The sequence below is a fragment of the Camelus bactrianus genome, chromosome 10, assembly GCF_048773025.1.
Source record: "Camelus bactrianus isolate YW-2024 breed Bactrian camel chromosome 10, ASM4877302v1, whole genome shotgun sequence".
NCBI classification, from domain to species: Eukaryota; Metazoa; Chordata; class Mammalia; order Artiodactyla; family Camelidae; genus Camelus; species Camelus bactrianus.
In genome coordinates, this window is record NC_133548.1 from 1,885,004 (window position 1) to 1,907,507 (window position 22,504).

Sequence of the window (22,504 nt, forward strand, 5' to 3'; positions counted from 1 at the left end):
GAGCGGGGCCCCCGCTCTGGCCCAGAGTCAGCCGGGCTTCTGTGTGCACGGGGCAGGGGGGGTCTCCCTGCACCTCTGAGTGGGAGCGTGGGGTGAGGACACCCACTCTGATGGGCCCTCCACGCCGGCCTGTCCACGGCAGGGCCTCTCTGGCCAGACAGACCCTTCCTCCTTGGCGAGGCTCGGTCAAGAGTCTTCCAGCTGCTCCCCGCTCCCCGAGTTCATCATGCTCCCCCGAGCACAGCAGACCCAGGACAACGTGGGGGAGAGGCCTCGGGCAGCGGCAGTGGGTGCAGCCGGGCTGGGACGCTCCCAAGGCCTCCCCGGGGCCCCCGGGCTCCAGCCCGACGCTAGGTTCTAACAAGCTCCCAGTCCGCTCTCTGTCCTGCAGCTGAAGTCTTGCTAACAGCCATGTTCTGTGGTCAAGTGCCACCCTGGCAGCAGAGTCATCCAGGGCTAGGCCTCGTGGAGGAGAGATGGCCGGCTCCAGGGCCCCAGGGCACAGCTGAACTGCGTCAGGAGCGGCGCAGCACCCGCCATGGTGCCCGGGGGGCAGGGGGCCCCGCGGAGCATTCTCGTCACCTCCTCTAGTCAGGGGCCGGGGAGGGCGGAGAGCTTCAGACTCCGCGTGCAGGCGCTGGCGCGGGGTCCTGAGCCTGCCCTCTCCCCTCCTGGGCCTCATTTTCCTCGCACGCAGGTCACTTGTAGGCTTGGGGACCAGGGCATGGGGCACTCGACTCAGAGGTGCGGCTGGTTTTATTAAAGCGGGGACTGGTCGGTCAGCTGCGTGGTGGTTCCCTGAGACGTCTGCGTCCTGACCTGTGAATGTGGGCTCTTATGTGGCGAAGGGGGCTTTGCAGGTGTGGCTAAGTGAAGGGTCTCAGTGTTGGGGGTTATCCTGGGTGACCCACTGGGTCCAAATGACCTTCAGAGGGAGGGGCAGGGGCAGAGGTTGAGGAGACATGACTGCCGGGCCAGAGAGATGCGCTCTGCTCCTCCCCGGGGCCTGGCCCCGTCTCCGTGGTTTACCCTCGTCTGTGTGCGGGGATGGGGCCCGGGGCCGTGCCTGGGAGTCGGCCCCAGGGTGGGCTCCACCTCCGGCCCCGCCTTGAATGGGAGCGGAAACAGAGGCAGGGCAGTCCATGCAGACTCCAGCCCTGGGGCCCCGTGCTCTGGTGACCCCCCCTATTAAGGGGCGCAGGAGTCGGCACCCCTCCTTGGCTGGCTGGCAACTGTGCTTCAAGCCCCAGGCACCCTGCTCAGGGCCGCGAGCTCTGAGCCCCTGTGTGCAGTGGACGTGCCAGTGGCTGTCAGGATGCCTGCTGCGCCGGGGGAGCATCACCACTACATCTAGGACCTTTCTGTCTCCCAAACGAGACCCCTCCAACCCCCGGGGGGCACCAGGCTGCTTCCCGCCCTGTGGGTTTCCGATGTGGACATTTTATAGAAAAGTGGTCTCCAGGGTCTGGCTTCTCAGCACGGTGTTCTAAGGCCCGTCCTGCTGGGTCAGAACTCACCCCTCCGTGGCCGGGTGATGCCCACCACCTGCCGCCCCCCTGCCACTCTGTGCACTGTTCACGGCTGGTGGTCAGGTTGGGGCGCTTTGAGCCCTCAGAGCCGGGGAGGGCAGGGCCTGGCCCTGCAGACTCCGTGGGCCTGGGCTGTGTCTGCAGCGGGGAGGACGGGGCGGCCGCCCGCGGGTGCTCACCGCCTTGTCCTCCTGTCCCGCAGTTTCCTCATCGTCCTGGTCTGCCTCATCTTCAGCGTGCTGTCCACCATCGAGCAGTACGCCGCCCTGGCCACGGGGACCCTCTTCTGGATGGTACGTAGCAGCGTGAGGGGCCGGGCAGCTGTCTCCCAGGCGTGTGGGCCGTGGGGTGACGTGAGCTGCTCCTGGCACCCCCACCCACGGTGACCCTGTGCTGGAGCCCCCTGCTGGCTGGCCGCTGCGGGCTCACCCTAATATGGGAACCAGGAGTGTGGGGGCCCCGTACCCTGGCTTCTTCACTGGCTAAGACGTGACTGTCAGGCTGGGAGGGCCAGAGAAAGAGGGGATCCTGGGGTTGGCGGTCTGAGAGGGCTTCCTGGAGGAGGGAGCTTCTGAGCAGGGTGGGGAAGGACGGATAGGAGGAAGTGGGCCCGAGGAGCTGGGGATGTGGTCTCCAGTGGCCTGTGCTGTGACCCTGGTTCTGAGTGGCTCCTGCCCTGGGTTACGGCCGGTACGTGGGTCCCTCAGGTGTCGCAGTCACTGCCCCCCACCTCTGCCCTGAGTGCCCCGCCCCAGCCTCCTGATGCTTGCGAGCCTGGGCCCGAGTCCTCGTGGCAGGGCCCCGCGGCGGCCGTGCCCATTTTATTCACATGCAGGCGGCTGTACCTTTCCTTCATGCTTCTGGGTTTTGGTCCACAGGAGCTCCCCTGCCTCGGGGTGCAGGGAAGTCCACTCACGATCTCTTAGCACGTGCCTGGGTTCACTGTGCGTTCTGAAGTGTTGCTGGCAGTTAGGAGTGTCCCCGCGTGCGGCTCAGAGCCACGCTTCCTCCAGCCTTCTGCTCTGCCAGCTACGTGAGCCGCACCTACTGCAAAGCCTGTCTTTCCTCCCCGATCCGAGGAGGAGCCGTTTGTACTGTAAAGCAGCCGTCCCGATGCCCCGCCTCCGCCCTGGGGTCCTCCTTTTCCGCCCACCGCTCCGGGCCCTCGCTGCTTGGAGGACATCCGCACTGAGACCTGTGTCACACCAGCTCTTCTGTCTCTGGGGGTCTGTTCTTGCTTGTTGGTTTTCTCCAGAGACCTCTGCAACCAGCTTGTCCGCCTCCCAGAAAAAAACCTCATGGTATTTGATGCATGAACCTGGGAGACCGACCTCTCCCTGCTGTGGGGGCCTCCTGTCCACGGTCACGGTGTGTCTGTCGGGAGCCTTATGTTTCCGTAATGCAGGCCTTAGACAGTTGCGGTTACTAACGTAACAGTAGTGATACAGATGGGGTCTTCCCTTCCGTTATGGTTTCTGGAGGTTTCCTTCGGTGTGTAGGAAAGCCGAGCACCGCGGGCGCACGCGGCCGTGACTCCGTCCGTTTTGTCACTGTTTGCGGTTGTTGTCCCCCTGGCCCTTCAGAGTTTTCCGGACGTGGAATCACCGCGGCTTGGCGCGGCCTGGCGTGCTGGCCGGGCGGGGAGCCTGGCTCTGAGGCTCCCTCCGGCTGTAGCGGCCGGGCGCGGGGCGGCGGGGGCTCGCCCGGCCCCTCCTGGAGGAGCGTGGCGGCCTCGGGCCCGAGGGGTGTGTACGTCCTCGGGGCGGGAGTGCCTCACGAGGGTGTGAGTCCAGCGTGACGATGCTGACTTTTGTCGGGTGTCTTTCCTGCACCCGTGGAGGGGGTTGATGGCCTCGGTTTCCTGGGATAGCTGTCCTGGGTCCCAGCATTTTGTTTATTATTAGGCTCTGCTTTCTCATGTAAAAGTGGGGACATGCTTAATGGCAAAAAGCAGGGTGGCTGCCGTCCCAGCGAGAGGGATGGGCTTTTAGGGTCATGGAGGACTCCTGCCTCCTCCCCATCCCCTGGCCCTGGGGACCCGTGGAAGTAGTCCGGGTGCCAGCCAGGTCCGTGCCAAGGCCCCGGGGCTGCAGCTCCCCAGAGGAATGCACTCAGGTGGTGTGGTGGCCACTACTGGCCTGGAGAGGAATGTCCCCAAACCTCTGTTCTGGGCAGGCCCTGGGGCGGCTCGGTCCATCCCCCTACAGGTGAGCTGCTTTGTCTGCCATGGGCGTCCCAGGTGCCCTCGCCCACCTTGTGTCTGCTTCCAAGGTGGGGACTGTCCCTCCTTCTGGCCAGCCTTCCTTCCCCCCTGCCAGACCACAGGGCTGGGGAGTGGAGAAAGTTGGGGGGTGTCTGGCGCTCTGGGTTGTCATACGGCCATCGGAGCCCCTGCCCGGACCCCAGGAAGCACATGCACTCTGTGAGTTGCTCCTGGGGTCCTCTCCTTGTGGCCCCGGGCCCAAGCTCCTCATCCGGCTGAAAACAGTCTTCGGGAGGCAGCAGCTGGGAGGGGCCGGGAAGACGCTGGCAGGCTGGGCCCGACTCCAAGGCTACCCTTTGACCAGATGTGTCAGTGGTGCTGGGCCCAGGGAACTGGTCGGCCTCTCCCCGCAATGTGAGTCTCCTCGGGCCGTAACAAAGTCCACAGACAGCGGCTCAAACAACAGGCAGTCACTGTCCCCCGTCCTGGAGGCCGAAATCCGAGGCCCAGGCGTGGGCAGGGCTGGCTCCTCCCGGGGCCTCTCCCCTCAGCGTGGAGACGGCCGTCTGCTCCCCATGTCCTCACGTGGTCGTCGCTCTGTGTGTATGTCTGTGTCCCGATGTCTTCTTGTAAGGACGCCAGGCCTATGGGATTAGGACCCACGCTAGTGACCTCATTTTACCTAATCACCCCTTTAAAGGCCTTGTCTCCCAATGCAGTCACACTCTGGGGTGTTGGGGTTAGGACCCCAACACATGACTTTGGGGGACACAGTTCAGCCGTAAGGCCCCCCTGAGTGACTTGGGTCGGTTCCTCCTCTGCTGGGAGGTTCACTCTGGGTTCCAAGTGGCTTCAACCACACTCAGCTCAGGGTTGACATAAGGCACGGAGGGACCACCCTCCGCCCCCGGGCCCTGCATCCCAGTCTGTCCACCTTGAGGGCGCTGAGCCAGGTGGCAGCTCAGGCAGGGCCTCTGGGTGCGGCTGGGAGACTGGGAATCACCACTGATGTGTCCGTGGATCCCAGGCCTGTGCTGAAGGTGGGGACCCCAGCACAGCCCCGGGGTGGGGGGCAGACCCTGGCGGCCTCGGGCCTCCTCTGGTCTGGCCTCCACTCTCCCCTTGGACTGGCCAGGAGCACTTCCCTCCCCAGACGGCACTTCTCACGTTCAGACAGGGCTCCTGGTGGCAGAAGTCGCGGTGTGGTGTGGCCCAGAGCTGGGGGAGGTGGCTGAGGGCCCCGTCACACCCCGAAGCCCCCTTCCCGGCAGCCTCCTGCCCCCCCCCCCCCCACCGCCCGCAGCTCTCCCTCCTTGGCACAGCCCCCAGCCACAGTCCTGGCATCTCTGAGGCCCGCGCGCCACCTGGTGGCCATTTTCTGAACTGCGGGCACAGTTCCCCCTGCTGAGGTTGGGGGCTCAGCGTGATTTGGGGAGGGGAGAGGGGGCAGGGCCAGGATGGCTGTACCAGTGAACAGCTCCACTGCTCCACGCAGAGACCCCACTCCTGCCTTTCCACCCCTTTGAGGGGAGAGGCCTTATGCCACCTCCCGTGTCCCCCGTTTTCTCACACCAGTACCTCGCTGTCACCCTCACATCCCCCCAGGAGCCCTCTCCACAGCAGAGGTTGGGGGGCTTTCTAAAACCTACATCTGGTCATCCTGGAAGCTCCCTGTGGCATTTATTTAGAGGCCTCTCTCGGGCCCCCAAACTGCTGCCCACTCAGGCACCGGCCCCGCACTGCTGTCCCCGACCCCGCTCACGTCCTCCGCTCCAGCATACTGTGTGCTGACCCTTGGACACTCCTAGCTGCCCCGAGGTCTTGCACGTGCTCTGCCCCGGCCTGGTGGCTGCTCTGGCATGTCACAGGACCGGCTTCTCAACCGGTCCACCCTCGACTGTGCGTCACTGCCTGAATGCTCCCTTCCTGACCGCTGTCCACGGGGTCTCCGTCCCTCCGGGGCACCCTGCTCTTTCCCCAGTGGTCTGGGTGACCGGGGCTCCGTGGCGGGGGCAGTTCCCAGCGCCCTTCTTTTTGCTTCATTCCACACTCCTGGTGGCGGGGACCCAGTGGCTGTGCCCACCTCATAGGCCAACCCCAGAATGGTGCTTCTGGGCTTTGGGCACCTCTCCTTGGAGCCTGTATGCCCAGAGCTGCCCCCATGGAGCACCCCAAGTTGCTGTGTGGTCCTGGGCCTCAGCTTCCCCATCTGCAAAAATGGAGGGGGTGGGCATGACGGCCTCAGACTTATCCTTTTGAGGGCCTTGCCAGGGTTCCAAGGATTTCCTAACTCACCAGCCTGTGGGGCCGGATCCTTTGAGGTGGGTTTGAGCTGGCTGTGTCCAGCTGCCTCTGGAGTCATGGCCATGGGGAGTGAGGGGCGCTGGGGATCCAAGGAGGAATGAGGCAGCCTCAGGCACGGCCTCCAGGGGCAGAGTTATGTCAGGGGTGGGGAAGGGAAGGAGGTAAGAGGTGAGGGGGGACTGGGGGATGTGTCTGCAGGGATGCTGAGGGCTTCCTGGAGGAGGGAACGCCCTGAGAGGGGAAGGAGGAGGTAAGCGGGTGCGGGGGTGGGGGCGGTGGTGGCTGGGACAGGCAGGGGCCCCTTCTGCAGCTCCAGGTGGGCAGGGCAAGTGCAGGCCCTGGGGCTCTGGGTGCGGGTGGAAGCCGGGTGGGGGCTTTCTGGGGAGGCTGCAGGGTGGGGGTGGGTGTCGACCCCAGGCAGAGGGAGGCGTGGTGCATGTGCAGGTGCGGGCAGTGGGCTGAAGAAGCCCAGACGTCGGCCGCCCCTGCCTGGGGTGGGCGACGCAGGGCGGGGCCAGGGGACACCAGGTGGCGCTGTTGTTAGCGTAATCGCGGCGCTGCTGGCCGGGGCCCAGGGCGCGGAGCCCGGAGCCAGACCGCAGCCGGGAGCCCAGGAGGGGCCGAGCGCGGGCTCGCACGGGTTCCGAGAGCAGCACGAGATTTAAATGGTGGAAAAAAGCCATTCGGAGCTGTGTTTTCCCAGAGAGCCCATATTTCTTCCCTTCTTTTCATGTGCCAGAAACCTGTTATCTCGGCTCCGTGTGAGGGAGCCCCAGGGCGGCCTCCGAGGGATTAAGCGTTCTGCTGAACCAGGGATATTTGGGGGGCCTGAAGAAGCCGTTTGGGGAGGAATCCATGTCTGCCGCGGGGTCTGTCCCGGGGCTGTTAACGTGCCCGCGGGGGAGCTGAGCCTTGTTTGTGGTCTCCCGGGGAAGGGCCGTTCCCGGGGCTGCAGGGATGCCCCCGCCGGGCCCGGTGCCTGGATTCAGAGGAAGCCCGCGTTTGTGTGTGTCCGCGTGCCTGTGAGCGTGCAGTGTGCTTGTGTGTCCGCTCGTGCACGTCGCCGTGTGCACGCGTGTGCGTGTCCGTGTGTGTGCTCCGTGCCCGCGTTCTGTGTGCACATGCGCCTTGGACGAGTTCCGGGGCTGGTGGCTCCTCTGCTCTCTCCGTGCCTTTTGCTGCTGTGGCCGAACCCCATCTCCCCACGGCCCTCTGGAACAGGAGACCCTGGCTTGGCCCAGGTGAGGGGCTGGTTTTTGTCTCTGAAGTCACAGGGCTGTTTTTCTTTTTCTTTTTCAAATCCCACACAAAGAGCGAGGCGCTCAAAAGCACGACACAAACACCGCGGGTTCCGTGCCTGCGGGTGAGGAGCATACCAGAGGCTGTCCTGCGAAGCCTGCGGTTCGCAGCCCCGCGAGCCCAGCGGCCCGGAGGCCTAGGGGGTGAGGTCATCGCTGCGGTTTCCTCCCCGAGCCCGCCACTGTGACTGCCCTCCCGGCCGCTGGATCACCCAGCCTGGGGCTCCCGCTCCCCCAGCCCAGAGCAGGACTCTGGATCTCTGGGCCTGTTTCCCAGGTGCAAGACGAGGCCCCACGGAGACTCTCTGGGCCCTCTTGGCGGCCCCCCGTGTGGGTCCCACGTTTCCCTTGAGTGAGGTCCAGGCTCTGTCCTCAGGCCCCCGGCCCAGCTCACTCAGCCCAGGCCCCTGCAGACCCCTGTGTTTCCAGCCCCTGCTCTCTACACCCTTTGAGTGCCAGTGCCAGCAGCAGTGCTAAGTCAGGGCCAGGACACGGAGAGCCTGCTGGGTGCACGTCCTCTGCGCGTCCTTCACTCGCATGGAGGGGATGAGATTCGCAGAGTCACTCCCGCCCAAGGTCAGGGCACCGGCGGGTGCCCCAGGTTTTCCATTAACAAACCCCAAGGTCTTGTTTTCTCTGCAGCTGCCTCCCACTTGGGGTGCTGCTCTCTTAGCCTTCACCACGCTGCTTGGTGAACTCCTACCCATCTGACAAAGCCCCACCCGTGCACATTTGCTTCTGAGACATCTTCCTGCTCAGCCAGTGACATATCTGCTTTGTCCTCTGGACCTCAGGCTACTCTGGGGAGACCTTGTCTCTCCCGCCCTGCCGTGGGCCCTCGAGCTCCTTGGTCTCGGTCCCTGGTACCCGGGAGCTGCGTTGCGAGCACGGGCTCCCTTTGCCTGGGCCTTCTCTGGCGTCCTGCCTCAGAGTGTAGTCCACCTGCTTCTTCCACCCTGGCGGGGTGTCCTCGCCTACCTTTGTTGAGCCAGCAAATGTTTACCTGTGCTTATTACGCACCTTCTGCGTGCCAGGGTCTGTGTGCCAACAGGACATGGGCTTCGTGTCTGCAGCCCCAGGACCCTCACCGCAGGGCCCCGCATAAGAGAGGACCGGGCGCTGAAGCATGGGGGAGGGACCAACCCCCCACCAGGAGCCAGAGGGCAGTGGCTGCGCCGCCCTCCTGCGAGCACACGTATGTGCGCACGTGTGCCCGTGTGTGTGCCCCAGGCCACTGTCGGGCTGTTGCTTGTCCCTCTGCAGGGCAGGGGCTCTCAGCCGCCCCACCCCCGGCCCCGCACAGCCTCAGTCCACATTCCGGACGTTTCTGTGCGGCTCCCGGTTCAGGCAGGGAGAGGGACCGCGGTGCCGTTTGAAGCCGCGGCCTGGGTTCTGAGCGCGCACCCGGGGGTGCGGAGCTGCCCGTGCCTCCAGGCTGCGGGGGGCCTTCTTGCTCACCCGCCCTGAGGCCCCGCTCGGTGCCAACCCCGGGGGGACAGGAGAGGGGGCTGCTGGCCCCCAGGGCGAGGGAGGGGGTGAAGGTGGACGTGGGGTCTGCGCTGTCCTCGGGCAGGAGAGGACGGGGCCCGCCTGGACAGTGCACTTCTGGTGGGCACGGCCCAGTGCGCTCACACACTCCACGCAGGTGGGCGGGTGAGACCCGGGCAGGCCGTGCGGCTCCCCCAGGTCTGGGTCGCCCCTGATGTCTCCACACGAGTCTGTGGGCAGAGGTTTAAGGGCCACCAAGCAGAATTTGAAGCTGCTGCCCTCAAGGGGTCTTGGCTAATTCTCCAGAGCCCCCTTGCCAGCTGGCTGGGGACCCTGAGAATGAGACCCCCACCGCAGTGATTCTGTGGGCATTGACCCGAGCCACCTCTGAGCCCCCAAGCCAGGGGCCCAGGCCCTGCCCTGCCCTCACTGTGCTCAGCCCCTCGAGTTCCCTGACACCTACTGGGCCTTTCTGTCCGACCCACGGGCTACATTCGAGTGTCACCCCTTCTCCAGGTGTCTGTGGCGTGTTTTTCCCACGGAGTGTGGTTGTCGTGGGAGTGACCTGGAGTGGACTAGGCCTCCCTGCGGGGTCTCCTGGGTTTCAAAGGCGCAACTGCTGCTGTCCCCACTTTATAAAAGGGGCAGTCCCCTGGCCCCTAAGGACATCCAAGCATGAGTAGGGGTGAGGCTGCAGGGCCCTCTGTGGGGCCCAGGGCAGTGGCTGGGCTGTCCCCACCACCAGGGACATAATGTACACCAGGGTCCCTGTCCCTGGTTGGGGTGACAGGGGTCGGGCTGGCCGCGTTCCTGGCCTGGAGGCAGCTGCTTCTGAGGGGACAGCTGACGCTCCTTCACACGGGGCTGCCCTCAGCCGAGAGCCGTGAAAACGGGAATCCTCAGCTGTAACCGGAACCTTCCGCGGGTGCGCGGGCCCTGTGGGTGGAGGGGGTCTGACGGCGACTCGTCCTCTGGAACAAAGGCGCCCTCTGTGAGGCCCACACTCTGTCGAGGGCCGGGATTGTCATGTCAAGCTGGTTCAGAACAGGGAAGGGCGGGGTCGGGGGTGGCCTGGGCAGGACCTAGAGGAAACTGCAAAATGTTTGAAACTTTCCCTAAAAACATGTAACCCGATCCCCTACAAGTGATCTGAGAGTCAGGCCAGCGCCCTGGGGCCATGCTGGCCGGGGCGGTTCTATGCTCTGGAGCGTGTGCGGTGGGGGGGGGCACCTGGGATTAAGGGCCCTGGGGGTGGGCAGGGGGACATCCACCTGCAGCCCCCAGTCACCCGGGAAGCAGGGTGCCTTCTCCCTGTCGCTCCTCCACCAGAACCCCTCTCCCAAAACCCCACGTGGGCCGCCTGGGTCCCAACTTCCCCCTGAAGGAGAGTGGAGGTGGCCCTTGGCTCCTGCCTGGCCGTGGGTCCTCTTGGGCCCCGGGGAGACTCTGCACCCGCCAAGTGGAGGCCCCGGGGTCCAGGGTCTGAGGTCCGAGAGCAGCCAGGGCCCAGCCCGCAGGGCTCCCACAGCTCTGAGAACCACCGGGTCGGGGCCTGTTTCCATAGTGTTTCCTGTCTGATTTCAGGCTGTAAAGCTCTGTGATGCCAGGTGGGTGCTGGCATCTTGGCCTGGGAGCCTGGGGAGACCCCCTGGCCAGCACCCTCTGTGCCCTGGGCTCTTTGAGCGTCTCCTAGACCCTCCCCCCAGAAGCCCATCCCCCGGGTCCGTGGACCCCTGGAGGGAGATGGGTGGCAATGACCGTCCTGCTGGTCAAGGAAGCAGGACCACTGGGGCATCCTCACCTCCCTTGGGGCAGACCCCACGGCCACTCCTGGCACCTGGGATGCGTGTGCGTGCATGTGTCTGTGCACACGTGCACGCGCATGGGCGTCGGTTCCCGGTCTTCGCCCCCAGCACGCCAGATGCCTGGGTGGTCTCGTTCTCCAGCTCTGCCCACGGTTCCCTTCTCCCTTCTTCTCTCTTTTCAAAGATTCTGATGATTCAGCTCCAGGTTGGTGACCAGAGAGAGGCCTGCCCCAGTCAGGTGCAGGTGGGTGGGGATGAGGGGGCATCACCTATCTGATTTGGGGTGGGGGGAGCTCAGCCCAGCCTCCCTCGTCAGCAGGAGGGCCTTTCAGGCCACGCGCCCCTCCTGTCCTTCCAGAAGGCATCGACCATGCAAGAATGGGGTCTGCCCTGCACCCAGGCCGCCCATCAGTGGCCCCAAGGAGGGCCCCCACTCTGCCCTCTGCCCTCCGTGGCTGTGGGTCTGGCTGGGGGGGGCCGCTCTGTGCTTTCTCTCCCGGCTCACCCTCCACAGCGCGGGGGCTCTCGTCAGCGTCTCCCTGAGGCCCAGGACAAAAGTCAGGCTCCGGGGCGGGGGGGCGCCTGCTGCGGCCCCGCGGCCCCTCCACTGGGGGCTTGGGGGATTAGAGTGTGCCGTCCGTGGGACAGGTGTTTCCTTTATGCTCGGCCCGAGGGCTGGAAAGAAGCTTGTCATTAAGTGCCACATTCAGTGGGGTCTCGGCTCGGGGTGGCTGAGGGCGGGTTTTGTCAGCGCTTGTTTTTACATCTGACCCTGGCCAGCTGGAGCGCCTTGTTTTAAGCGCCGGGCAACAGCTGACATAACATAACGGGGATCGTGCTGAACAGGCAGCCGTGTCGCTGGGCGCGGGCGGGGGCCTGGCACCGGCACTCCACGTGGGGGCTCCGGGGGGCTGCCCTGGGGAAGGCGTCAGGGATAATAGGATGAGCCCGGCGGGGCCTCGTGGCCATGGGGTGTGGCGCGGTGGGGTCCGCCAGCTGTCGCCCCCCTCCCGCCCCCGGACGGGAGGGCTGGCGGAGTCGCTGGGCCGGGCGGGGGCCGGGGTTATGCAGGTGCCAGAATAATCTCCCCAGGACGCTGCATTCAGATGGGCTATAATGTGCTCCTGCCCACCCCCCCGCAGGGTCACGCAGAATGGAAACCAGGGGCTCCGGCTGTGCGCCCATTGAAGTGTGTCATTGTGCGCCTTCCCGGGCGAAGGTCGGGGCTGGTGCAGCCCTGCGGGGTCGGTGCACCTAGGCGCCCCCCAGACCCCTGCCTGCCTCACTGAACTGACCTCCTGCATTTCCTGTCTCCCCAAGTGTGGTGGGCGGGCTCACCTGGCGGGGTGAGTGGAAGGGGGCGCCGTGCGGGACCCTGGGCGAGAGATGCCCTTGACCGGGGCCAGCCCTGTGTGTCCCGCACACTGCCTGTCAGCTCCTTCGGGGCCTCTGGGTGGACTTGATGGCAGTTGTGAGGGCAGAGGAGGCCCACAGAGCCCATCTGCATGGTCACAGGAATCGGGGGCGATGGTCCCTCTCCAAACGGGGGTCTCTCCTGCCAGCGCTGGTCCCCCTGCCGGGCTTCTGGCCACCCAGAAGGCGAGCCCCAGCCTCAGGCCTTCCCAGCTTCACTTCCCCTTGGCTGGTGGCTGTGAGAAGCAGACCCTCAGCCCAAAGCTTGAGGCAGGGGCGTCATATTTGCATTTTCAGGCAGAGGCGGCCACCCCGGGCTGTGAAAAGCTCCGTGTGCCGACATGCTCACCAGGGTGGCCTCGAGCCGGAGGTGCCATTTTCCCAGCTTGGCCAAGGCTGAGGGTGGACGAAGGAGCCTCTTCCCGCTCATGCCCCGTCCAGCCAGACACCTCGCTGAGGGGCAGGCGTGCCCAGGCGCACACAGACACAGACACAGTCCGTGAGATCACGCAGACCCACAGGGGTGCGCGCGCACACATAGACACACTCACGTGGCATGCATACTCAGGCACACACACGTCTGCCTGCACACGTGCACACAAGCATGCTCGGCCCGAGCTTCGGCCGGCAGGGAGCGAGACCCCCTCGGGGCCGCCGCGTTCCATTTGCACACTTAATCCAGAAAGTGTCAGCACGGGAAGCCTGGACGGGAACAAAATGTCAAGTGTGTGCTGAGAGGCCTGGCGGGCCATGATCTGGTCAGCTTCCGAGCACGATGAGCTGAGAATAATTTGTGCATTCAGAGCAGGGTTCGGTGGGGAGACCTGGGGGAGGGCCGGCGTCTTTATTTCATTTTCAGTTTCTTGAGCGGGCCTGTGTCTCTTCTCCCCGACTGCTGTCTGAGTCAGCCGGGGAGGCTCGGGGACCGTGCCACCGTCCTTGGTGGTGGGGACCCGGCTGGGGTCTGCGTGTATTCGCTCTCAGCGTGGCCGAACCTGCGAGGTCCCTGGACCTGGCGATCGCTGCGAACGCCTGAACTTGACCGCAAACCCCAGTGACCATGTCATTTTCAGGGTGCTGGTGAGCGTGGCTCAGCCCCCGTCAGGGTCCCCTCATTTTCCCTAGACACCACCCTTTGCACTCAAGGGCTCCGTCCTCACCTCGGATGCAGGTGGTTTTGCTTTAAATGAGGACACCTGTTTGACCACTTAGTGGCCCTGGGACCCTGGGGAAGCACCCCTTCATCCTGGGGAGCTTGTGAGGATTTCTGGCTCCTCCCTGGTGTTCAGGTTCCATCCCTGGTTCCCGTGCAGATGGGCAGAAGGAGGGGGTACTCAGGGGCAGCTGGCAGCCTCTGGAAGCCTCTGTAACCCATCTTGAGAAAGGGCGGCAGTGGGCAGCCAGCCTGGGGCCTCCAGGGTTCCACGCCCGTCTGGTTTCGGGAAGCCTGCCTTTGGCGGTGGCCCTCCCAGGCCCGTGGGGCCCGGGCGCGCACAGGGAGACTCTCCGGCCTCACCAGAGAGAATCCAGGTGGTGGTGGTGGTGGCCCAGACCCCGAAGACAGCCAGGCGGACCCACACACAGCACCGCTCTCCCCGGACCTCAGCGTGAAACTGGTGTGGTCAGCGACTCGGGGCCTGGGGCTGCGGGAGGGGCACATACGGCGTCCAGAGCCTCGAGGGCCAAAGGGACAGTGGCGGGCCGCTGCCTCCTCCTCCTGGTAGGTGTCAAGTGAGTGTCGAGGCGGGGCTGCTGGGCAGGTAAGTGGGAGGGCTGTCGGTAGCTGGGAGCCGGCGGCCTGGGCACAGGATTTGTTTGCAGCGCCTGGGTGTTCTTGTACCTGAAATCCAAGGGGGAGGACAGACAGACAGACGCAAGTTTGCCGTGGCAGCATGTGGACCGGGACCAAGAACGATGCGGTGGCCTCCGGTCTATGCAGTCTGCCCTCTTAAGCCAAAACCAGCTTTACTGGGGCACGTTCAATGCGTGGAGACCGCCACGTTTAAAACACTCAGTTGGATCAATCTTGACATGTGTAGACACCAGGGGACCACCGCCAGTGTCAGAACAGCAGAGGTGTACTCATGACCCTTGAGATCCCCCCACACACAACTCAGGAGGTAGCCACTGATCTGCCCGACGGCGGAGACTGATCTGCACTTTCTGGCGTCCTCGGTCAATGGGCTCACACAAGAGTGCTCCTTCTGTCGGGCACCGTGCACTCGGCACCGCTGTTCTGAGGCTCGCCCAGGCGGTGGCGTGCCCCGGCAGACCATTCCTTTTGCCGCTGGCTGGTATTCCTCTGTGTGGACGGACCGCAGTCTTTTCACACGGTGGTGGGCACTTGGGTCATTTCCAGTTCTGAGCTGTTATAAGCACCTTTGCGTTCAAGCCTTTGTAAAGACCTGTACGTCTTTTTTCTTGGTAAATACCTGGGGACAGAGTGACGGATAACATGGTCGGTGTTTGTTTGCCCGTGTAAGAAACCGAGGAACCATTTTCCCAGGTGGCTGTACCACTTCCCAGCCCCACGGCCGCGTGAGAGTTCCAGTTCCTCCACTTCCTCGCCTGCGCGCGGTCAGCCTGGTCTTTTCCATTTTAGCCAGTCTGATAGGTGGGTAGTGGTACCCCATTGGGTTCTAACTCTCGTTTTCAAATGACTAATGATGTGGGGGTCTTTTCATATGGTTGATTGGCCTCCATATAACTTCTTTGGCGAAGCATTTTTCAAATCTTTTCCCCATTTAAAAATTGAGCTGCTTGCCTTGTGAGAGGCTTGTAAAAGTTCATTATGTATTCTAGAAACATGGATACGTTTTACAGATGTTGCCCCCCGTCTATGGCTTTCCTTCTCATTTATTTAACAGCGTCTTTTAAGGACTAAAAGATCACAATTCTAATAAAGTCAAATTTATTGCTTTTTCATTTTTTATGCTTTTCATGCTTTTAATGTCATATTTAAGAAATCTTTTACCAAACACGTGATTACGAAGATTTTCATCTGTGTTTTCTTCTGGTAGTTTTCATTTTAGTGCCTACATTTAGGTCCATGAGTTAATTTTTGTATTCCATGTAAATTACAGGCTGAAGATCTTAATTTTTTTGTATGAGCGTCCAATTGTTCTGGTGCCATATGCTGAGAAGAGTGACCTTTACCCATTGAATCACCTTGGCACCCTTTTAAGTATGTAATTTAATAAAAATGTGGGCCTATTTTTGGTAACTGTATTCTGACCCGTCGGTCTGTTCGTCTGTCTTTGTGCTAACACCACACTGCCTTGGCTACTGTGGATTTGCAAAGAGTCCTAAACTGAGTTGAGGCAAATCCTCCAACCGTGTTCTTCTCTTTCAAGTTGTTCCAGTCATTCCAGGTCCTCTGCACTTCCTCATGAATTTTAGAAGCTGCTTGCCGATTTTTAGCCCGGTGGGGTTTTGAAATTTTATTGAACTCCAAGATCAAAGAGGGCAGAAACAACGTCTCAGCAATCCTGGATCTTCCCACCATGAAGACTGTATCTCTCTCCATGTATTCAGATCTTTAACACCTGCCAGAGATGTTTGGTAGTTTTCAGTGCAAGGTCTTATACTTCTTTTGTCAGACACCAAGTATCTCATATTTTTATGCTACTGTCAGTGGTATTTCTGCGTTAACTTTGATTTCTGGTTGTTCATCGCTGGGATTTAGAGTTGTAATTAATTTTGGTGTATATATTTTATATCTCAAGGCCTTTCTAACTCATTTCTAGTACTTTTTTTGTGGATTCTATTAATTTTTTTTCACATTGACAACCATGTCTGCAAGTAAAGGCAGTTTCACCTCTTCCTTTCCAAGCTGGATGCCTATCTTTTTTCCTGCCTGATTGCACTGGCTAGCACCTCCAGCACGATATTTAATAGAGGTAGGAGGAGTGAACATCCTTGCCATCTTCCCAGTCCTAGGAGAAATCCCTTTAGTCTTTCACTACCATGAAATTACTAGGCTCCTGGAGATATCCTTTATCAGATTGTGGAATTTTCCCTTCTGATACTAACGGTTGTTTATTTTAGCATGAATGGATGTTGGATTTTTGTCAAGTGCTTCTTCTACACCTCTTCAGATAATCATGTTTTTCCTTCTTTAGCCTCAGTATGCTGAATTGTATTGATTGAGTTTCAAAAGTGCAACCAAGCTCGCATCTCTAGATACCCCTACTTGGTCACGCTCTAGTACCCATTTATATATTGTTGGACTTAATTTGCCAAGATTTTGCTAGGAAGTTTTGCAACTAAGTTCATGAAGCATATTGACTGTAGTTTTCTCATGATGTTTTTGGTTTTGCTATCAGAGTAACGCAGGCATGGTAGAGTGTGCTGGGCTGTGCTCTCTTCACTTGGGGAGAAGGGCTGCGTGTAACTGGCCTTATTTCTTCCCTGCGTGTGTGCTGAAATTCATCAGCGAAGCCATCTAAGCCCAGATTTCTCTTTGTGAGAAGGTTGTTGACTAGCGTTTTAATGCATTTAACAATTACAGTTGGGTTTTGTGTTACTTTGTGAGTAGGCTTGGTATATTGTGTGTTTGAAGGAATTTGTTCGTTTCACCTATGATGTTAAATTTATTGCCACAAAGTTGCTCATAATCTATCACTATTATTTTCTTTGACATTTGTAGGATTGTAGTAATGTCTCATCTCTCATTCCCATATTGGTAATTAGTGCCTCTTTTTTAAAAAAAAAAATCATCAGTCTGGCTGGAGTTTTAGTGATTATGCTGATCCGAAAGAACCAACTTTTAACTTGAGGTTTCATTGGATTTTTTTTCTTTTTTGTTATTTCGTTGATTTCTGCTCTGATTTTTACTGTTTTTTTCCTGCTTGCTTAGTTCTAATTCACTCTCCTTTTTCTAGCTTCTTAAGGTAGAAGCTGAGGTCATTGATTAAAGATCTCTCTTCTTTTCTGATGTAGGCGTTTGGTGGCATACATTTTTCTCTAGTGACTACTTTAGTCACATTTCACAGATTTTGATGTGTTGTTTTCATTCCATTTAACATATTTTCTAATTTCCTTTTTGATTTCTTCTCTGATTCGTGGGTTATTTAGAAGTGTATTACTTTCCCAGCATTTGGGGGTTTTCAAGATACTTTTCTGTTGTTGATTTCTGCTTTAACTCATTTGTGGTAGAAGAAAACACTTAACATGATTTAATTCCTTTACAGTTTATTAAGGCTTGTTTCATGGCCCAGAATAAGATTTATCTTTGTAAATGTCCCACGTGCACTTGGCAGGAGTGTATCTTCTGCTGCTGTTGGGACGACTGTTCTGTAAATGTCAGTCCGATCACTGTGGTTGGTGGTGTTCTCTAGTCTCCTATATCCTTACTGATTTTTTTGTCTCCTGTTTTCTCAGTTATTGAGAAGAAGGAATGAGTATCAAAATCTCTAACTATAATTGTGGATCCATCCTTTCGCTCTTCTGTTTCTAGTGGTTTTTGCTTAGTATATTTTGAAGCTTTGTTATTGGGTGCATTAGTGTTTAGAACTGTTATGTCCTCTTGGTGAGCCGACTCATGGTCATTGTGCACTGGCCATCTTTAGCCTTGGGAATTTTCTTTGCTCTGAAATCTGCTTTGTCTAGCTTTCTATTCAGTAGTGTTAGCATAGTATATCTTTTTCATTTATTTTACTTTTAACCTATTTGTGTCTTTATATTTTCAATGTGTTTTTATTGTGTGTGAAGCATGCAGTTGAGTTTCAATTTGTGAGTCAGATTAAAATAGTTTTCTTTTAAGGCTGAGTTAAGCTTACTTACGTGTATTAATATGCCGGGTGTTCCTGGTTTCAACTCTCGTCTTTTATAGTTATGTGTGTTTTGTCACAGTTGCCGTGGTGCTTTCCCTAAAAGATGTGTACTCTTTAGTCTTTAAACACATGTTGGTATTTCAGGAGGCTGGTGCTTCCATTCTGAGGGTTACTTCTGTACTTACACCTTGAGCTTTCTTTAGCCTCTGTTTCCCACACACCCCTTCACCCGGCTCGCTGGTGTCCGTCCGTAGCCTGTGACTCCCGCCTGTAGCCTGTACCACGCACAGTGGGCTTATTCCGTTTTCCTCTTCGATAAGGTTCGGACCCCACAAACCCAGCATCAACATCTGAATACACAGAGGGCAAGAAAGTGATGAGTGACATGGGAGGTGGGGGTCCCGGTGGCCTCACTGAGCAGGTGACTGTGTGACTCTGTGCAAAGGTGAAGGACTGAGTCCTACATTTTGGGGGGAGATGTTCTTGGCAGAAGGGATGGTCCCACCAAGACCCAGGGCAAGTATGTGCCTGGTCCATGTCGGAGAGGGGAGGTCAGCCTGGCGTGCAGGGTGTGGGGGCGCTGCGCACTGGGCTTTTCCTCTTGGGGGCCAGAGCTCAGCATGGGGTGCCTCTGACCTTTGGAGGACAGGCTAAGGAGGGGCAGGCAGGCAGCAGCAGAGAGTGGGGAGGTGATGGAGAATGGCGGCTTGGACTGGAGGGTCCATGGACGTGTGATTTTATTTTGGTTACACATGTCATCTGAGCACAGAAACACAGACAGGAAGCATTTACACCCCAAATGCAGTTCCTTCTGGGGGGAAGGATAGGAGAAAGCTTTTACTGGTTCCGTAACAGGTTTTATTTCTCAAAAAAAAAAAAAAAATCTGAACCAAATGTGGCAAAATGGAGAAAAACAAAGCAGGAAGGAGGTGGGAGCTTTTTCTTGTCATGTTATTTGCTATATTCTAAGGTCTGTTTTTAAAATTTCATATGGAACAAAGACCTATTTCTCCATAGCTGAGAAATTTCCGCAGCAGTTACATGCCCTTTCTCAGCCTCATGGGTGCAACGGGGCACCCTGATATCTGCGGGGGTCATGGGAACGTGTCTGCAAATGGCTCATTCTGCTGGGACATTTGCAGAGTTTGCCGATCCCTTGGGGAAAGCATTTCTGCAGGAGGTTTTATCGGTGTGTGTGGGGGGGTTGGCTTGCTGCATCCCAGGGTCACTGGCCGTGAGCAGGTGCATGCATGTGTGTGCTTGTGTGTGTGCACACGTCTGCAAGTTCATCGTGTGCTTGTGTGTGCGCGTTCCTCTGTGTGTGTGTGTCGCAGCCAGGCCCCGAGACAGCGGGCACGGGGACCCTCCGTCCGCCCCTGGCCCTGCGCTGGGCCGTGAATGGGTGCAGGCAGAGGCTGAGCTGGCTGGAAGGGAGCCGCAGGGTCTCTCACCCCCCAGCGCTGTCTTGTCACTGCCTTCCCCAGCCCCACCTTGCCCTCTTTGGCATCCTGGTGCCCTCACCTACTCAGCAGTTGGATGCTGGTGTGAGCTCCCAGATCTCAGTCTGTATTCGGAGACCCCGCACCCCGGGGGAAGGGGGCGTCTCAGCCGCCAGCTCCACGATGGAGGTGGTGGTCCACGAGGGCCCACAAGGGGCTTTGGAGGACTGGGCTGGCACCACTCTGTCCCCCATCTAAGCTGCCCCAGGTGTTGCCAGGGCTTCGCTTTCCAGCCCATTGCTGCCCGGCGTCCTGGCCGAGGCGGGTCCTGTTTCTGGAGGCCTCTGTGCCTGTTTGATGAGCAGTGCTCTTCCAGGAGCTGCTCCTGGGGGCCCGCTGTCAGTCCACTCGGCCCCAAGGCCGGCTCTCCCACCCCCAAGCCCCCAGGATGGGAACAAGTGGCGGTCTGTGTGCTGCAGCCGCTCCTCCAGCAGGCAGGCCGCCCAGGCTCCAGCGGGCCGGGCCTGGGGACACCTGGCGGGCAGTGGGCGGGAGTGGCAGCGCGTGGCCGGCTCGGGGCACAGGGAGGCTCCTCCTCGGGCCTGCTGGCCCTCCTACGCTATGGATCTGGGGGCCTCGGCCCCCTGCCCGCCAGCCCCCACGTGTGATCTCTGTCTCCCTCTACGCTTGTTGAGGGGAGACCTCAGGGCCACTTGGTGGGTAGGATGCGGCGGAGGGGAAGGCGCCTCCTTAGGGCGGGAAGGTGGTCAGGCCTGGGGAGGGGCAGACTAGAGCGGGACGCGGAGCGTGCTGTTGCTGCCACGCGGCCCGGCGACGGCGCAGACCTGGGCGGTGAGCGTTTCCGCGGTGGGCCTGGGGGATGCGGGTAGCGGTCACAGGCCTCCCAGCCGCACACGCCCCCGGCCCCGATGGTGTGGAGAGCGCAGGACGTGAGAGGGCGGGGCGTGTGCCAATAAAATATCCCCTTAAAATTAATTTTATAAAAGGAAGAGACTTTTTTGTAGCAGTTTTAGGCTTACGGAGGACCTGAGCAGGCAGCATAGAGTCCCCCCTGCCCCCCCGCCCCACGGCGGCCCCCGGCGCCAGCCTGGTGCGTCCGCCCGGGCGTTGGTTGCGATCACGCAGCACCGCAGACTCATTACTATTAACTCAAGTCCGCAGCTCACGTTAGGGGTCCCGCTTGGGTTGCTCTTTCTGTGCGTTTTGACAAATGTGCAGTGACGTCTATCACGGCGTCGCCCGGAGCAGCCTGGCTGCCCTGAAGAGCCTCTGGGCCCCTGCTGTTCACCCTCCCTCCCCCAGAGCCCAGCCACCACTGCTCTTTTGCCGGCTCCAGAATCCACAAAAGCAGGCGGCTTGGCCGTGGCGAAGCGTGAGGCCCTGGCTCAGACCACAGTGCGGGGAGGGAGGCTCTGCGCGCGGCTCGAGGGGCGCCCTGCCTCCCTCCCACCGTGTGGGTTCGAGCCTGGCGTGCGGGAGTGCCCTGGGCTCCCCCGGCACGTGTCCGCCAGCGGCGGGAGGGGGCCCCGATCGGGCTGGCCCTTGACCGAGAGCGTCCCTGTCCCCGATCGGGGGGCCCTGTCCCGTGTCCCCCCAGGATGCATCTGGGCTTGGCGGCGTAGGGCTCAGAGCTCAGGCTCTCTGACCTGGGGCACTGAGGACCTAGGCCACACATGCCTGTGACTGTCTAGGCGGGGGCTTCACTCTGTCCTGGGTCCGAGCTCTGCTGTCCCTTGTCCCTCATCCAGAGCGTGCCAGCCACCCACCCCTCTCCCCAGGCTAGACGTCACCGGTGCCCACTGTGTGTGGACAAGACAGACTCAAATGGCCAATCAGATCTGGTCCCTGCCTTGTTTACAACCTCCGGAAGCTTCCCACGCTGTGAAAGGACACCCCCTACCCCTTGTGACCCACAAAGTCCCTTGAGGCGAGGTCTCTGCTCCGCTGGGCCAGCCCCGCCTCCTGACACAGCCTCCCCAAGGTCCAGCCTTCATGTATGTCCATCAGGCCAGAGCTCGAATGTCACCTCCTCAGGGAGGCCTGCCCTGTGCCGTGTCCCCCTGCCCCCCACCGTGTCCCCCTGCCCTCCACCGTGTCCCCCTGCTTTCCTAATGCATGGGTCTTCCCGGTGCTGGGGTCACTGTGCTGGGGCTTGCAGGGGAGGGCCCGTGATGTGGAGGTTGGACCTTTCAGGCGGGACCTCCTCGCCCTGGGGACCAGGGGCAGCAGTGTGGGTGGAGGAAGACAGCAGGCTCCGAGATCACAGGAGCAGGGCCACGGGGTCCCTGTGACCATCTCCCAGTGTGTGCGGGGACGGGTGAGCTGGAACTCGCCTGACCAGGGCCTGGGGCACACTTCCCACGTGGCGACCCAGCCGACACGTGAGCCTGGGTCCTCCGAAGGCAGATGGGCCACGGCCCGAGGGCGCTCTGGGTGGGGGCCAGGTCAGGAGCTTCTGGAAGGAGCCTTCAAGGGCCCCCTCAGTCTTGGGATGGGCGATGGGGGACACTGGGCTCAGTGCAGGGCTGGGTTGCAAATGGGGTTGGGGTCCCAGGAGTGCGGTTTGGACGTCATCTGGGCTTCCGGCTTCATGGGCACCTATTTCCTGAGCATGCCCTGCGTGCTCGGCCTGGGGCCTGGGTATGAAGCAGGGCGGAGAGAGCTGCCCGCAGGGGCCTCTCCGTGAGAGAGGGAGCTGGGCAGCGAGGTGGTCAGTGAGACGTGCGGGGACAGCGAGGAGGGCACTGGCCACGGGCAGTGGGGCGAGCCCTCCTGGGGAGGTGAGCAGGGGGCCAGTGGCACAAGTCCCTGTGTTGGGGGGCATTTTGCACCCTGGAGGCTCGGGGCCGTGGTCAGCGGGGGCAGGGGAGGCCGGGCCGGGCTCAGTGGACCTGTGAGGCCAGGCGTCGACTCTGGACAGATGGGGGCCAGTTCCTCACTTAGAGTGGATTTATGGAAACCCCCCCAAAGCAGAGCTGTGATTTAGTGCATCTCTGTTTACCGTGTGAACTTGTATTTTTTTTTTTTTCAAGTAACCCATTTACTTACTCATCTCTTGGGTTGGGTTCGTGATTTTTCTGATTTCTTCTCATTTTCGATCTGGACTTCGGGCGGTGAAATTCGTCCTCCTTTGGTGCAGAGTTCGCTGTGCCCTGGCAGACGTGGACGGTTGTGGGTCGTCACCGCAGCAGAGACGCAGAGCGTTCCCACCACCCCCGACAGCCCCTTTG

General features: G+C 60.0%; 1 protein-coding gene across 9 annotated transcripts in view; it reads left to right on the forward strand.

Moving 5' to 3' along the window:
* The window catches only part of KCNQ1 (potassium voltage-gated channel subfamily Q member 1), a 321,449-nt gene that overhangs the window by 49,771 nt on the left and 249,174 nt on the right, over positions 1 to 22,504 (forward strand). For all 9 annotated transcript variants that reach the window (XR_012509482.1, XM_074371477.1, XM_074371479.1 and 6 more), the window contains exon 2: positions 1,732 to 1,822. Coding sequence is in view for 8 of the 9 variants with exons in the window: in XM_074371477.1 (XP_074227578.1) it covers positions 1,732 to 1,822 (91 nt within the window). In the remaining variant the exon portion in view is untranslated. The remainder of the gene's footprint in view (positions 1 to 1,731; positions 1,823 to 22,504) is intronic.